Here is a 17,757-nt window from a genome sequence, read left to right as displayed (position 1 = left end):
TAACATTTCCTATCTCTGAACCTTATGTACCCGAGGGTTGTCATATTGCACAATTCCAGACAGCGTGGAGAACACAGTCACAGTAAACAGTTTTTCGAAGTAATTATGCAGGTGTTAAGGTCAGGGCTGCCGCTACTTACACATGCATCATTGTTAGACCACTGTTAGTGCTAGCGATATCTATTTAGCACCATTAGTACTAGCGCTATCCCCCCCCCTAAGGTTAGCCGCGCATTGATCATTTTCATCGTTTTCAGGCATTTTCATCGTTTTCACCTTTTTGGGCCATCACCAGTTTGCTCCCCTGTGTGTGTGTTTGTGTTTGTTTGTGTGTGTGTGTGTGTGTGTGTGTGTCTCTGTGTGTGTCTCTCTGTGTGTGTGTGTGTGTGTGTGTGTGTGTGTGCATTCGCGCGTGTCCGTCTGTGTGTGTGTGTGTGTGTGTGTCTCATATTTCCATAATGCTCATGCTTCGTTTCGAAATGCCTCCAAAGGTTATACTCTTTGAAAATTGCCAATGACTCTTGACAAACGAGACACATTGGACACATTGAAAAATCTTTTTTGGCCATTGTTTATGCTAGCTACTTTTGGAAAGGTAGATTCATTTACGTTGTTTATATGGTGGCCTAGGTAGTCCATTTGGCTTTTATTAATTCTCTGATAAAAGTGTGAGAGTGGAGTGTGGTAGCGCCTCCTGCGTTTCAATGGTGTATTGTCATGGACATGAACACCACTGCACGGGCCACATTAAAATGTTACAAGGCCCGCGGTGTGACCTAAACCTTTCCTCCCTTTTTTTTCTTCTCCCCCCTCCCCTTTCCTCTCCTCCCTCTCTTTCCTCTCCTCTCTCTGTCTTCCACTCCTCCTCCCTCTCCTCTCTCTCTCTCTTCCACTCCTCCTCCCTCTCCTCTCTCTCTTCCACTCCTCCTCCCTCTCCTCTCTCTCTTCCACTCCTCCTCTCTTTCCTCTCCTCCCTCTCTCTTCCTCTTTCCTCTCCTCCCTCTCTCTTCCCCTCCTCTTTCCTCTCCTCCCTCTCTCTCCCCCCCCCCCTCAGACAGAAGTTGGGGGAGCTGCGTAGAGAGAAGCAGAAGCTGGTTGAGAAGATCATGGACCAGTACAGAGTGGTGGACCCCAGCCTGACGCCCTCCAAGATCAAGTACACACACACACACACACACACACACACACACACACACACACACACACACACACACACACACCCCAGCCTGACGCCCTGCAAGACCAAGTACACACACACACACACACACACACACTCACACACACACAGACACACCCACGCATACACACACACACACACACACACACACACGCACACACACACACAGAGACATACACACACACACACACAGAGACATACACACACACACACACACACCCCCCCCAGCCAAGACCAAGTACACACACACACGCACACGCATGCACACACACACACACACACACACACACACACACACACACACACACACACAGTGAAGTCTCAAGAGCGTCCTCTCTCTCACTTTCATCATCTGTCTGCTTCTGAATCACTCTCCCTCTCTCCCTCCCTCCCTCCCTCCTTCCATCCGTCTGTAGGAAGTCTAACTGGATAGCAGACAGAATGAAGAAACTGATCAAGCCCAAGGGAGGAGGAGGAGGAGGAGGAGGAGGAGGAGGGAGAGCTCTGTATTATGCTGCTGGGAGTGTAGAGAACCTGGCAGACAGCGCCGACTACACACACATACACACTGCACTACCAGGTGAGACACACATACACACACAACACACACACACACACACCAACACAAATACATTCCATCAACGTCGCTAAAGGTAAATCCAGGCTTATGTTGATAAGTTTTGCCAGATTTATCAATAAATCCGGGCTTATTTTGATATCAAAATATAAGCCTGGATTTTCCTTTAGTGGCGTTGATGGAACACCCCCCCAGGGGTCAGCAGGGGGACAGCAATAACACACACACAGCAGAAAGACATACACACATAAAAGCACAGTTCATCACTTCTCACTCTCTCTCTGTGTCTGTGTCTGTCTCTCTCTCTCTCTCTCTCTCTCTCTCTCTCTGTGTCTGTCTCTCTCATTCTGTCTCTCTTACTCTCTCTCTCTGTCTGTCACTCTCTCCCTCCCTCCTCTCTCTGTCTCTCTGTCTCTCCCTCCCTCCCCCTCTCCCTCTCTCCCTCTCTCCCTCTCCTCTCTCTCTCTCTCTCCCTCCCTCTCCCTCTCTCCCTCTCCCTCTCTCTCTCTCTCTCCCTCTCTCCCTCCCTCTCCCTCTCCCCCTCTCCTAGACCCCCGCAGTGCCCCAGTCTCCCCCTCCCCCCTCCGTAGAGTCGGCTCCTCGGACTCTGACCCGGGGGGTGGGGTGGGGGGGGCCTGCGCTCCTCCGGCGGGGGCCGCCGCAAGCTGGGCTCACGCCACGGCTGGGGGCTGGGCCGGGGGAGGGGGGGAGGAGTCTCCCAGTCCTTCAGCCCCCGGGGACCAGAGACCCCCGCCGGCCCTCCGCCAGAGGGTCCACTCCACCGTCCTATGGGAGGGGGAGGACAGCCCCGCGGACACGCCCCCTCCTTCCACGACCACGCCCACCTCCACCTCCACCGCCCTGACCACGCCCACCTCCACCGCCCTGACCACGCCCACATCCACCGCCCTGACCACGCCCACATCCACCGCCCTGACCACGCCCACATCCACCGCCCTGACCACGCCCACATCCAGCCAGGAGAGCATCACGGAGGAGGAGGGACGACAAGGTGAGGAGCTGAGGAGAGGAGAGGAGAGGAGAGGGGGATACAGTATGTGAACAAGGGAGGGTGGAGGGGAGGAGAGGAGAGGAGAGAGGGATGTGTGAACTAGGAAGGGTAGAGGGGAGGAGGGAGAGGAGGAGATGTGTAAACTAAGTAGGGATGAGACGGGTGATTAACAGGTTGGAATCAGGAGAGGAGAAGGAGAGAGAGGTGAGGGGAGGAGAGGGAGAACGAGGTGATGAGAGAGGTGAGGAGAGGAGAGGAGAGGAGATGAGAGGACAGGAGGAGACAGAAATAGAGGTGAGGAGAGAGGAGGATTCAACTGGTGAAGGATATCAATACTCACTGTCTCTGTGTGACATCCCGGATGATTCTAGAAGAGACAGGACTGATTTGACACCATGCGTAATGTCGAGGTGTGTTCACGTGTCTGCCGTTAGCTGTCGGACTTGGCACATGCCGTGAGTGTGAAGTGAAGTTGTTTGATTTACTTTGTTGTCGAATGTCGTCGTCGTAAGACGGCAAGCTCTGGAAAGGAGCGTCTGTAAACTGACTAGAATGTTCTAAGTAGGGAACGCACCCGTGAGTGTGCTGAGGTGCAGGCTGGAGGGCGGAGCTTAGAGGAGGGAAAGACAGCTGTACACTCCTCCTCTCCTCTCCATGCTGATTGCTGATTGGACCAACATCTGGACAGCTAGCTGCCTTCTTTTTTTGTTTTATTATGTTTTTTTAGTGCATTTCTGCTTTACTGGGGATAGAGACAGTAGAGATTGACAGGAAGGATGGGTGAGAGAGAGGAGGGATGACAGGAAGGATGGGTGAGAGAGAGAGAGAGAGAGAGAGAGAGAGAGAGAGAGAGAGAGAGAGAGAGAGAGAGGGGGGGGGGGATAGAGACAGTAGAGATTGACAGGAATGATGGGTGAGAGAGAGGAGGGATGACAGGAAGGATGGGTGAGAGAGAGGAGGATGGAGACAGTAGAGATTGACAGGAAGGATGGGTGAGAGAGAGAGAGAGGGATAGAGACAGTAGAGATTGACAGGAAGGATGGGTGAGAGAGAGAGAGAGAGAGAGAGAGAGAGAGAGGGATAGAGACAGTAGAGATTGACAGGAAGGATGGGTGAGAGAGAGAGGAGGATAGACAGTAGAGATTGACAGGAAGGATGGGTGAGAGAGAGGAGGGATGACAGGAAGGATGGGTGAGAGAGAGAGAGAGAGAGAGAGAGAGAGAGAGAGAGAGAGAGAGAGAGAGAGAGAGAGAGAGAGGGGGGATAGAGACAGTAGAGATTGACAGGAAGGATGGGTGAGAGAGAGGAGGATGGAGACAGTAGAGATTGACAGGAAGGACGGGTGAGAGAGAGAGAGAGAGAGAGAGGATAGAGACAGTAGAGATTGACAGGAAGGATGGGTGAGAGAGAGAGGAGGGATGACAGGAAGGATGGGTGAGAGAGAGAGGAGGGATGACAGGAAGGATGGGTGAGAGAGAGAGAGAGAGAGAGAGAGAGAGAGAGAGAGAGAGAGAGAGGAGGGATGACAGGAAGGATGGGTGAGAGAGAGAGAGAGGAGGGATGACAGGAAGGATGGGTGAGAGAGAGAGGAGGGATGACATGCAGGATATGTCGACGGCCGGACCAGGGACCCTGTGATTACATGGCTGACGCCTTACTGTGCTAGGCTACCTAGCTCCCTGCTAGCTCCCTGCTTTAAGCTTACTGTGCTAGGCTACCTAGCTCCCTGCTAGCTCCCTGCTTTAAGCTTACTGTGCTAGGCTACCTAGCTTCCTGCTAGCTCCCTGCTTTAAGCTTACTGTGCTAGGCTACCTAGCTCCCTGCTTTAAGCTTACTGTGCTAGGCTACCTAGCTCCCTGCTAGCTCTCTGCTTTAAGCTTACTGTGCTAGGCTACCTAGCTCCCTGCTAGCTCTCTGCTTTAAGCTTACTGTGCTAGGCTACCTAGCTCCCTGCTAGCTCTCTGCTTAAAAGCTTACTGTGCTAGGCTACCTAGCTTCCTGCTAGCTCCCTGCTTTAAGCTTACTGTGCTAGGCTACCTAGCTCCATGCTAGCTGTCTGCTTTAAGCTTACTGTGCTAGGCTACCTAGCTCCCTGCTAGCTGTCTGCTTTAAGCAGAGCTGCCAAGTCTCACGCAATCGCCGTGAGACTCACGCATTTCAACCAGTTCTCACGCTCTCACGCCGCATCTCTATTTCTCACGACGAGAAATAACAATTGTTTTACGGGACTTTTATTTTTGAAATTCCTTGAAAGAAAGCTACCGGACATGAGTTTCGTGGCATCTTTCTGCACGCGCGTTAACTTGAGTCTGCAATTGATTGATTGATTGAAAACTTTATTAGAATGTTTGCAGAAGTAGGTACATGAAAGTACATATTACATACAAGGTCAAACTAAAAGGATAAAAACCCAAGAAAGCCACTGGCTTATTTCAATTGGGGTCCTTGTGCAATCGAAGCGGCAGGCGAGCGCTGACGGAAGAACCTGTGTTCACGCGAGCTGCAAGAACGTAGCAAGCAGGGTTGCCAGATTGGGCTACTTTTGGTACTGGACGGGTGGATTCGGCAGCTTTTAGACCGGTTGGGCTGGACATTGTCAATTCCGTCTGGCAACCGTGGTAGCAAAATATGTGCATACATTACAACATCGTATCTGGTAGCCTACTGGACTGGGTTGCACCAATATGGCGTAAGTCTAGTTACTAAACCCCTAGTTGTTACTAGCTAGTTTCAAACTAGTTGTTTACTAATTTCGGTTGCACCACGCAAATCTTTTGCCAATCTTAGCTAGTAAATACTCAGTTTTGGTAACAGTTTTTTGTTTCTCTACTGTAACATAACCAGGTACATTAATAATAATAATAATACATTTACAATACAAATACAACAATTGGGGGTCCCTCCAAAAAAATGTGGGCGCGCTGTGCACGCACAAAATCACCCACCAAGCCCTCATTCTGACCCAGGAAAAACCCTGGTATGTACTGTATAACATGATAACCATCTATGAGCAATGCACTGTATATAAGATGATGACCAAGGGTCTTTCTGCTGCTGACCAAGGGGCTGAGTCCTGTTGATGGGGCCAATTTTTCTTTTAGAGTCTGTAGGCTACTGTATTTGTTTATTAAGATTTCATAAATATGATATATTGTCAGAATTAACATAAAATGTTAATTATTTTCATTTCTTGTGCTGGTTTATTATGAACAACATGTAAAATTGCAGGAAACTAGCACAAATAATTGGGTGGGAGAGAGGGGCCGCCGCTGCCAAAACGTGCACAGTTTTGGGTCGCTCCACCGCCAAAAAATCTCACTCCAAACCTTTGGTGAAACTTGGCAGCCCTGGCTTTAAGCTTACTGTGCTAGGCTACCTAGCTCCCTGCTAGCTCCCTGCTAGCTGTCTGCTAGCTGTCTGCTTTAAGCTGTCGGGAGGGAAACCCTGAAGGAGGCAAAACGATATGCTTGGCTGAAGGCGATTATGGAGTGTGTATGTGAGTGAGTGTGCACTTTGCAGGTGTGTGTGTGTGTATTGACTGAATGTTGTGTGTGAGCTATGAATGAGTTTGCAGGTGTGTGTGTGTGTGTATATATTTAAACTGAATGTTGTGTATGAGCTATGGGTGAGTGTGCACTATGCAGGTGTGTGTGTGTGTGTGTGTATGTGTGTGTGTGTGTGTATATTTACTGAATGTCTTGTATGATTTATGGGTGAGTGCACTGTGCAGGTGTGTATGTGTGTGTGTGTGTGTGTGTGTGTGTGTGTGTGTGTGTGTGAAGTGGCTCTGTGCAGCTGCAGCATCATCAGTAGTGTTCATGTCTCTGCTCCTCCAGATGCTGAGGTCAGTCAGGAGCAGCAGACACAATGAGACCAGACCCAGGACCCCAGGACCTCAGACACAATGAGACCAGAAGACAACAGGACCTCAGACACAATGAGACTGAAGACAACAGGACCTCAGACACAATGAGACTGAAGACGACAGGACCTCAGGACTCAAATACAAATATTGATTGAATTATCGAATCTTTTTTACAGTATACTAGACACTTGAAATAAATTGTTTTTTTTGAATTGGTGAAATGAAAGGCTGTGCGTTAGCCTGTGTCTGTCAGTTGAAACTCTATTATAAAATGACCTTGTTATTTCAGAGCACATAATTACTGCCACAAAACTGCCACAAATAGAGAGGAAACGAAGAGAAATAGAGAGAAGGAAAAGAGTCGCCCCCACACACACACAGTGAGGGCACGGTGGTGAGAAGACACTCATGATAAAAGCATTTCTCTGTCTCGTCTTGCCTTGCTCTGCCCCCCCCGCCCACACCCCCCAGCCCCAAACCTCCCAACCCGTCTCAGGTTAATTACGCTTCAGAATATGACAAATGGAAACGCTAATACAATTCAGGAATTATGTAGTTGTCATGGTGACATTCATCAAAACGAGAATTGTGAACACCGTGTTTAAGGAATTGAGATGCAGGGTGACGGCTGAATGCATAGACGAGGGATGACATTGAGCCTGCCATTCAGGCGGTTATTATAGAGGAAGACACAAAAAAACCTCTATCAAACACCCCCACGAGCAATCCACCATAGGCCCAAGGAATTAAAAAGTGAAGTTTTTTTTTCAAAACATTCAAACTTTCAAACTCCTCCTCAGACTCCTGATATGAAGAAGGTGCGTTAGCATTAGCATGCATTGCTAGCTTACCTAGCTGAAACACAAAGCCCGTTGCTCGTCTTAACACTACAACAGCCGTGCCTATTTTACCTACTAGTAGAGCCGCCTTAGGGGTCAAATAGACCCTTTTTTTAGAATGTAAATCTGCTATTTACACACAGAGATCACTAGAGGGCGCTTCTTTTTTTTTTGCCTGCCTCCTACACAGAAAAACTACAAAACAGCTTTATACTATCTTATCCTGAAGTGATTTTGAAAATGTAAGGATACTGGGTGGTAGAACGCACATATCTAGGAAAAGTCATGAAAGGAGGGTCCTGAAATTTGATAGAGTGCAAAGATTTAGATAGATTTTTTTTTTTTACTCATAGGGGTCCGTCAGAGATTCTGCGGTGATCTCTCCTTCACTTTAGAGTGGTACATAATTGAGGAGGGAGAAGATGGATTCCAGTGTTTCCTCCAGGAATTTTTACCATGGTGGCGGGTAGTGCTGGCCGCGCGCGCGCGCGCATAAAACGCGCACGCGCGCTCAAAACAACGTTTTTTTTTAAACTTTTTTTAAAAACATTTTAAATGCTGCTATTGTTTGCGAAGTTACAAGATCGTTAAGGGCTCTGCACACAGCGTGTGATTTCTGTTGCGCGTCGCCGTCAACGTTCCATTTTGAAGTTTGAATGGAAGTCTATGAGAACATACAACAGAAATTGCATCGCACGCTGTGTGCAGAGCCCTTTAGCCCGCAGCGCACAATGTATACGAGTTGACTCGCTGGAACGAGACAGGCCGCAAGACCACCACACACGTGCCATATCATACCGTCTCATCATAATTATTACATCGTATTTATCATCATATTTTTCACTATGTGTGGTTACCTGACCGTCTTCCTCATCTTCTGGTACTTTTCGTTTGAAATACTTTAACAAACTCATCTGAAAATGGAACCAGGAATTTATGAACACATAGCTAGCTAACATTGCTAGCTAACATTTCTGGCAATTACTTTAAGTAGTTCTAAGGTAGCGGAAACATAATTGTTTCACAAAATAGCCTGATTTAGTTGACCATGAACATCAGACTACATTACGAATGTTCATTTAAAATACTTGTATACTGAGCACTGGTATAAGAACACGAACCATAGAATGCAATAACCCACCGTCGTGCTGATGCAGTGTTGCTAATCAATCTGTAATGGATTGTAACACCTGAAGTAGTTTGTAGACTAGACGCAGCCTACCTAGATGTATTCGACCAATCACAAAACAGTTTTGCAAGCGCGTCGCTTCGCGCTTGTGGGTGTGTCTAGCGCTGTGAAGGTCTGAAAAAAAAAAAAAAAAAAAAAAATTTTTTTTTTTTTTTTGGGTTGAGAAATCTGCATGGTGGCGGAGGAAATTCCATCGTGGCGGACCGCCACGATGAAATGCATGTAGAGGAAACACTGTGGATGTCACCTGTGTCTCCTTGTAAGTTGAAGGAGAGATCGCTTTTTTGTAATCTTTCTCTCTCACACACTACCCCCCCCCCCTATCTATCTATCTATCTATCTAACTATCCATCAGGGGTCGATCTGTAGGGGAAGGGGAAATCACTCACCCTCTCTCTCACCCCATCTCTCCCACTCTCTCTCTCTCTCTCTGTCTCACTTCCTCTCACACTCCCTCCCTCTCTCCCCATCCTGGGTTTATCTCAGCCGGTCCTCTCCATAAAAAGTTGATGTTTTTACCGTTTTGACGGACAGTGTAATGACTTCCAGAGTCCAGGCAGAACGAACGAACGGACGATGACTTCGGACCGGGACAAAGCCGGTTAGAAAAATTCACAGGTGTCAAGAGAGGGTACCACTCATACACTTCTGATACCAGAATTTATTCACTACCTCGGCCCTTTTAATACATTAAACACTCACAATAAAAAATAAAATAAACCTCAGGCTGCCTGCCTGAAGCTCATCCTCTCAGAGTTGGCCACGGACTCCAAGCACAGCAGGTGAGACAAGAGGGGGAGAGAGAGAGGGAGAGAGGGAGAGAGAGAGAGAGGGGGAGAGGGAGAGGGAGAGAGAGGTGGAGAGAGAGGGGGGGAGAGAGAGGGGGAGAGGGAGAGGGAGAGAGAGGCGGAGAGAGAGGGGGGGAGAGAGGGAGGGAGAGAGAGAGAGGGGGGGAGAGAGAGAGAGAGGGAGAGGGAGAGAGAGGCGGAGAGAGAGGGGGGGAGAGAGGGAGGGAGAGAGAGGGGGTGAGAGAGGGAGAGAGGGGGAGAGAGAGAGGGGGTCGGGGAGGAGATGTGAACTTCGATGGAGTGAAGAGAGGGGTCTGTTGGTAATTAATTAAATATGGCCCTGGGCTAGCGAGACGGAGCGGCGGAGAGAAAACAACACAGCAGGCGGAAGAATAACAAGAGTGTTTACAAACCCGCCGCCGACCCAGCAACCTTGCCTCCTCACAAACCTGTCAGGATGGACACACACACACACACACACACACACACACACACACACACACACACACACACACACACAGGGGGCTTTTACTGGATGAGGTTATCCCTGAGGTAACCGCCGTCCACTACCCCCCCCCCCCCCACACACACACACACACACACACACACTCTATCCACAACCGTCCCACACACACACACACAGACAGACAGACAGACGCGCACACAGACACACAGACACACACACAGACAGACGCGCACGCACACACACACACACACAGACAGACGCGCACTCACACACACACTCACACACAGACAGACTCACGCGCACGCACACACACACTCACACACACAGACAGAGGCGCACACACACACTCACACACAGACAGACTCACGCGCACACACACACACACACACACACACACAGACAGACGCGCACGCACACACACACTCACACACAGACAGACTCACGCGCACGCACACACACTCACACACAGACACTCACACACAGACAGACACGCACACACTCACACTCACACACAGACAGACGCGCACGCACGCACACACACACTCACACACAGACAGACACGCACGCACACACACACTCACACACAGACACTCACACACAGACAGACGCGCACACACTCACACTCACACACAGACAGACGCGCACGCACACACACACTCACACACAGACACTCACGCACGCACACACACACTCACACACAGACAGACTCACACACGCGCACAGACACTCACTCACGCACGCACACACACACACACACACACACACACACACTCTCTATCCACAACCCTCCCACTCACACACTCACACACTCACAGACAGACTCACGCACGCGCACACTCACACACAGACAGAAATACACACACACACTCAATCACACACTCACATTTTGCCCCCCTCCCATCTCTCTACCTCCCTCCCTTTCCTCTACCTCTCAGTGTTTGTGTCCCTCCATCCCTCTTCTCCCTCCCCTCCTCTCCCTCCCTCCCTCCATCCCTCTCTCTCTCTCTCCCCTAGTGTATTAAAGGCTTTGACGCTCTCAGTAAAAGCTGATTTATTCTCTGGAGGTATCGATTGGTCGCTGCATTAAAGATTATAATTCATTACCTCGGCCCTTTTAATACATTAAACACTCAAAATAAAAATAAAATAAACCTCACCTCCCGCGGGGGGGCGGGGACACACACTCCGGGGACACACTCCGGGGACGTCTGTCCACGTCCCAGGCCTCAACGTGTCCTGAGTGTCTGTCTCTCTCTCTCACACACACACACACACGCACTTTAGTCAAACACACACACACACACAATAACACACACTCTAGTCATACACACACACACACACACAGAAAGACACTCACACACACACACACAGACAGAAAGACACTCACACTAGACACACAGTCACTCACACACACACACACACAATAGCACACACACACACAGAAAGACACTCACACACACACATCCTATCAGTCATCAACCTGGGCGTTAAAATGGACCCTCACCTCACCTACGAGACCCACATCAAACATCTGTACAAGACGTCCTTCTACCACCTGAGGAACAGGTCCCACACTCACTCACTCACTCACCCACCCACCTACTCACTCACTCACTCACCTACTCACTCACTCACTCACTCACTCACTCACTCACCCACCCACCTACTCACTCACTCACTCACTCACCTACTCACTCACTCACTCACTCACTCACCCACTCACTCACTCACACACACACACACTCACTCACTCACCTACTCACTCACTCACTCACTCACTCACCCACCCACCCACCCACTCACTCACCCACCCACCCACCCACCCACTCACTCACTCACTCACCCACCCACCCACCCACTCACTCACTCACTCACTCACTCACTCACTCACCCACCCACCCACCCACCCACCCACCCACTCACTCATTCACTCACCCACCCACCCACCCACTCACTCACTCACTCACTCACTCACTCACTCACTCACTCACTCTGGCAGCTCCTCCACGCCTTTGTCTCCTCCAGGCTGGACTACTGCAACGCTCCTCATCAGGATTCCTAGTAACTGCCTCCAGAAACTCCAGTACATCCAGAACAGCGCTGCTAGGATCCTGATGAGGGTGCGCAAATATGATCACATCACCCCCATCCTCAAATCACTTCACTGGCTCCCCGTCTCCCTCAGAATTGAGTTCAAGGTCTCCCTCCTCACCCACCAGTGCATTCACAGGAACTGCCCCCCCCCCCTACCTCAAGGAACTCCTCCATACCCCTCAGACCTCCTCACGCACCCTCCGTTCGACTGCCACCAACCTCCTCAAGACCCCCAGGACCAAGCTCCGCACCATGGGAGATCGGGCCTTCTGCTCGGCTGCTCCCAGGCTGTGGAATGCTCTCCCTGACCACCTAAGGGCACCACAGTCTGTGGATGCTTTCAAACGAGGCCTTAAAACCTACCTTTTTAAATTGTTCTTCTTTTATTCTTTCTTTCTTCTTGATTTTAGCACTATCTGTAGCACTTTGAGAGTTATTTATGTAAAGTGCATTACAAATAAAATGTACCCAAATTAAAGTCAGTTAGCGCTCATTAGCCTCAATCAGTGCTAATGTCCAATGTCCGATATTTCTCACAGATTCTTAGAAGATGTTTTTGAAGTGTTGGATGTGTTATTGTGTATTTGAATGTGTGTGTGTGTGTGTGTGTGTGTGTGTGGAGAAAACAACCGCAAAAAACACTAATGTCCCCAACTGATGAGCTGTGTGTCATGGAGTGACGGAGAGATTGTACTCAACTCTATGAACCTCTCCTCTCCTCCTCCCTCCCCTCTCCTCCTCCCTCCCCTCTCCTTCTCCCTCTTCCTCCCCTCTCCTCCTCCCTCCCCTCTCCTTCTCCCTCCCCTCTCCTTCTCCCTCTCTTCTCCTTCTCCCTCCCCTTCTCCCTCCCTTCTCCCTCTCCTTCTCCCTCCCCTCTCCTCCTCCCTCCCCTCTCCTCTCCCTCTCCTTTCCCTCTCCCTCTCCTCCTCCCTCCCCCCTCCTTCTCCCTCCCCTCTCCTTCTCCCTCTCCTCTCCTCCTCCCTCCCCTATCCTTCTCCCTCTCCTTCTCCCGCTCCTCTCCTTCTCCCTCTCCCTCTCCTTCTCCCTCTCCTCCTCCCTCCCCTCTCATTCTCCCTCTCCCTCCCTTATCTTTCTCCCTCCCCTCTCCCTCTCTCCCTCTGCTAATGTCCAATGTCTGATATTTCACACAGATTCTTAGAAGATGTTTTTGAAGTGTTGGATGTGTTATTGGGTATTTGAATGTGTGTGTGTGTGTGTGTGTGTGTGTGTGTGTGTGTGTGTGTGTGTGTGGAGAGAACAACCTAACAAAACACTAATGTCCCCAACTGATGAGCTGTGTGTCGTGGAGTGACGGTGCATGGGAGAGGGATTGTACTTCTTCTTTGTCGTATGCGATGTTGTTTACTCCACTCCACCAAGCTCGGGGCCGATGGGCTACCCTTTTACCACCCCGAGACCTGGTTGAGGGGCTCACCCGGGCTATATTTCTGGACACCCCTCCAGAAGCCACGTCATCGTCTCGTCATCTAATACCGACAGACCATGCATCCCGTTGGGTGGGTGGTACACCGGGCAATCCAAGATAACATGGTCTGCGGTTTGGTCCTCTGCGCCACACTCGCACAACGCATTTGGGGCCACGGCCCATCTGTGCATTGATGAGCGGAAACGCCCGACGCCGGTCCGGAGACGATTGAGCCTCACCCAGGATAGCCTTGGCAAGTCCATCCCGAGGGGTTCAGGGCCGGCGACTGGGATGTGGTCACGGAGTTTGGAGGTGTTTGCCTCCCACTCCGTGCGCCACATATAATCCGCCCATCCTGCCGCACTGATGTTAAGATCTCTGCATTGCTGCCTGAGATCCTGTGCGGCAGGCACAAATGGGTGTCTCGACTTGAGACGCCGGGAGGGCTCCGCGGTTATAGTGAGCCTATCATGGAGCAGATGGTTATTAAGCTCCACGGCCCGGCAGGCGAGACGTGCTGTGGCTCCCATGTGGCGGGGCCTGCGGGCTGGATGCCTGCTAGAATGGGAAGGTTGTCCACGGGGGTAGGACGCAAGCATCCTGTCACAATGCGCAAGGCTTCGTTTATAGGCGAGTCGATGAGGCGGGTGTGGGCACTGCGACACCATACTGGGCCATATCCGAGCCAACCAGTCGCCTCATCAACGCCACACGAGCTGTTAGCTGCTTGCGCAGTGACTCGAGGTGCCGGCGAAACGTGAGCGCCCTGTCCAATGTCACGCCGAGATAGACTGGCTCAGCGGAACATGGCAGGGGAGTTCCATCTAGGTGTACTCTAAGCTCACGTTTAGCCTCCCTGTTGTTAAGGTGGAAGGTGAAAGCCGACACCGTCTTTGCCTCGCTAAGCTTCAATCTCCATTTCCGGAAATATGCCACTAGTGTCTGCATGTCCTGGCTCAGAATCCCCTCCACAGACCGCCAATTTCCAGCAGAGTACACCACTGCGAGATCGTCTGCGTAGGTGTACTTCCGCGAGAGTGTGTTGGGCAGGTCATAGGTGTAGATTATAGAGGAGGGGGGCCAGGACCGATCCCTGAGGGACGCCGTTCTTGAGGCCTGCTTAGCTGTCCGCAACCGGGTTAGCTGTCCGCAAAGGGATTGTACTCAACCCTATGAACCTCTCCTCTCCTCCTCCCTCTCCTCTCCTTCTCCCTCTCCTCTTCTTCTCCCTCTCCTTCTCCCTCTCCTCTTCTTCTCCTCTCCTCCTCCCTCTCCTCTTCTTCTCCCTCTCCTCTCCTCCTCCCTCCCCTCTCCTTCTCCCTCTCCTCCTCCCTCTCCTCTTCTTCTCCCTCTCCTCTCCTCCTCCCTCCCCTCTCCTTCTCCCTCTCCTTCTCCCTCTCCTCTCCTCCTCCCTCCCCTCTCCTTCTCCCTCCCCTCTCCTTCTCCCTCCCCTCTCCTCCTCCCTCCCCTCTCCTCCTCCCTCCCCTCTCCTTCTCCCTCCCCTCTCCTTCTCCCTCCCCTCTCCTTCTCCCTCTCCTCTCCTTCTCCCTCTCCTCTTCTTCTCCCTCTCCTTCTCCCTCTCCTCTCCTTCTCCCACCCCTCTCCTCCTCCCTCCCCTCTCCTTCTCCCTCTCCTCCTCCCTCCCCTCTCCTTCTCCCTCCCCTCTCCTCCTCCCTCCCCTCTCCTTCTCCCTCCCCTCTCCTTCTCCCTCTCCTCTTCTTCTCCCTCTCCTTCTCCCTCTCCTCTCCTTCTCCCACCCCTCTCCTCCTCCCTCTCCTCTCCTCCTCCCTCTCCTCTCCTCCTCCCTCTCCTCTCCTCCTCCCTCTCCTCCTCCCTCTCCTCTCCTTCTCCCTCTCCTCTCCTCCTCCCTCTCCTCTCCTTCTCCCTCCCCTCTCCTTCTCCCTCTCCTCTTCTTCTCCCTCTCCTTCTCCCTCTCCTCTCCTTCTCCCACCCCTCTCCTCCTCCCTCCCCTCTCCTTCTCCCTCTCCTCTTCTTCTCCTCTCCTCGTCCCTCCCCTCTCCTTCTCCCTCTCTTCTCCTTCTCCCTCTCCTCTCCTTCTTCCTCTCTTCTTCTCTCCTTCTCCCTCTCCTTCTCCCTCTCCCTCACCTTCTCTCTCCCTACTCTCTCCCCTCTCTCCCTCCCTCCCTCTCTCTCTCCATTCTGACAGGCTTTCAGGCGGTAAATCAGGCAGCATTGATCCACACAGCGCCCGAGTGTCCTGGATTCTGCTAAAGAGCCATTTTCATTTCACAAGCAGTTTACCTCCCTCCCTCCCCCCTCCCTCCCTCCTCCTTCCATATTCACAGATCTCTGAGAAACAGCTTGAAAACAAACATAAACAGTCTGAATAGCACACAGCCGTGGACGTGGGGGGGGGGGGGGAGACTACTTATTTCAGGAGCCTGACAGAATTATCAGTGTTTTTTTTGGGGTTATATGACAAATGACAGTGAAGTGGAGTTTTAAGTTAATGCTATGGGTAAGATAATTGGTCTTCATTTGTCACTCTACTCTAGAGTGAACTCAATTTGAGAGGGAGAGAGAGAGAGGGAGAGGGATCGAGGGAGAGAAAGAAAGTTAGAACATGGGACAGTGATGAAGTCAGGTTAGTGGATAATGAGTCTCACTCTCTTTTCATCTCCCCCCCTCTCTCTCTCTCATCATTCAGAGTGACTGGTGTGAGACTATATTCACTGCTTATTAAAAACGGAGGGGCCTTCAAATTAGTTCATCATTCTTTCCCTCCCTCCCTTCCTTCCTCCCACCCTCTTTTCTTTTCCCTTCCTCCCTCAAGCTCCATTTACCTCTCCCTCCCTCCCTCCCTCCCTCCCTCCTGCAGTCTCTCCACCCAGCTCTATACACCCCCACCTCCATGACAGAGCTTAGAAAAGACAGGGGGACGATTTTCTTGTACCCTTCTCTCTCCCTCTCTCTCCCTCTCTGTCTGTCTCTCTGTGACGATTAGGAAATCAATAAACAAACTTGTCTAAACATCAAAGATGAGAGCGGAGGGTCAGATACCAGGCACATAGACGCCATCTCATTTCAAACAAATCACCAGCCGGGTCTCATCGAAAATGACAATACACAAACAAGTTAAAATACACACACAGCCACACACACTCACACACACACACACACACACACACACACAGTACCCATGTGCAAAGACACACACTCACATATTTCCGCGCACACATACACACTTTCACTCACACCACACACACACACACACACACACACACACACACACACAGTACCCATGTGCAAAGACACACACTCACATATTTCCGCGCACACATACACACTTTCACTCACACACACACACACACACACACACACACACACACACACACACACACATCACATGAAGTGGTCTCTCCTGAAATCGACTCACTGAGTCGTATCAAATCCCCCAGAAATGATCGTCTCCAACACCTAAGCCTCTGTCATCTGTTTTAATGAGCTTATATCATCCACCCCCCCCCACACACACACACACACACACACACACCCCACCCACCCACACACACACCCTCCCACCCACCCACCCACACGCACGCACCCATCCACACGCACCCACCCACCCCCACCCACACACACACACACACACACCCACACACACACACACACATACGCACCCACCCACACACCCACCCACCCACCCACCCACCCACACACACACACCCACCCACCCACACCCACACACAGTAACAGTAAACAGTGTTTCATTATTCCAACCCACACAAACATCACACACACGTCAAGTCTTTGGGGAAGTTTGTTGACAAAGCAAGTTGATTCATTCTAAAGCAGACAGACATTGTGTATTTTTATTGACTTAGAGCAGGTCATCCAGTTCAGATCAATTAATTCATGAGACATAGATATCCATAATGTCTCCTGTGTCGGGTGGCCTAGGGGAGGAGGAGGAGGAGGGGAGGAGGAGGAGGAGGAAGAGGAGAGCGCATGCGGCACTGCTTATCCAACGACAGTCCCAAAGTCACTCTTTCATAGTTTGCTCTTCACAGGCGGACCTGCGGGGGACAGAGAACGGAGCGTGTCAGAGTCCTGTGACATCATCATAAAGAGACAACAACGTCTGGCAGTAACATCTGTCACCGCGAGCATCACACCACAGAGATGTTCAAGTAAAAACTCTCCTGTCCTATCCTTCACACACACACACGCACGCACGCAAAAACTATGCTATCCTATCTTCTCACACACACAACACACACACACACACACACACACACACACACACACACACACACACACACACACACACACATACAAGCAAAAACCATGCTATCCTATCTTC

At 50.9% G+C, this 17,757-nt stretch overlaps 2 protein-coding genes across 2 annotated transcripts in view; one reads left to right on the top strand and one right to left on the bottom strand.

Moving 5' to 3' along the window:
* ccdc88b (coiled-coil domain containing 88B) overlaps positions 1–2,816 on the top strand; it is a gene marked incomplete at both ends in the record, with an annotated part of 46,846 nt that extends 44,030 nt beyond the window's left edge. The window contains 4 exon segments of the mRNA XM_080526308.1: positions 1,055–1,156; positions 1,594–1,747; positions 2,384–2,485; positions 2,487–2,816. Coding sequence (XP_080382434.1) covers positions 1,055–1,156; positions 1,594–1,747; positions 2,384–2,485; positions 2,487–2,816 — 688 coding nt within the window.
* Positions 2,817–17,282: 14,466 nt separating this feature from the next.
* Positions 17,283–17,757, bottom strand: part of LOC308153223 (macro domain-containing protein CT2219-like) — a gene marked incomplete at its 5' end in the record, with an annotated part of 31,456 nt that continues 30,981 nt past the window's right edge. The window contains 1 exon segment of the mRNA XM_080526307.1: positions 17,283–17,470. Within this exon segment, the coding sequence (XP_080382433.1) occupies positions 17,445–17,470 (26 nt within the window). The 3' untranslated portion in view covers positions 17,283–17,444.

The sequence above is a fragment of the Nansenia antarctica genome, assembly GCF_963989245.1.
Source record: "Nansenia antarctica genome assembly, chromosome: 3".
Classification (NCBI taxonomy): domain Eukaryota; kingdom Metazoa; phylum Chordata; class Actinopteri; order Argentiniformes; family Microstomatidae; genus Nansenia; species Nansenia antarctica.
This window is presented reverse-complemented; position numbering and strand designations above follow the sequence as displayed.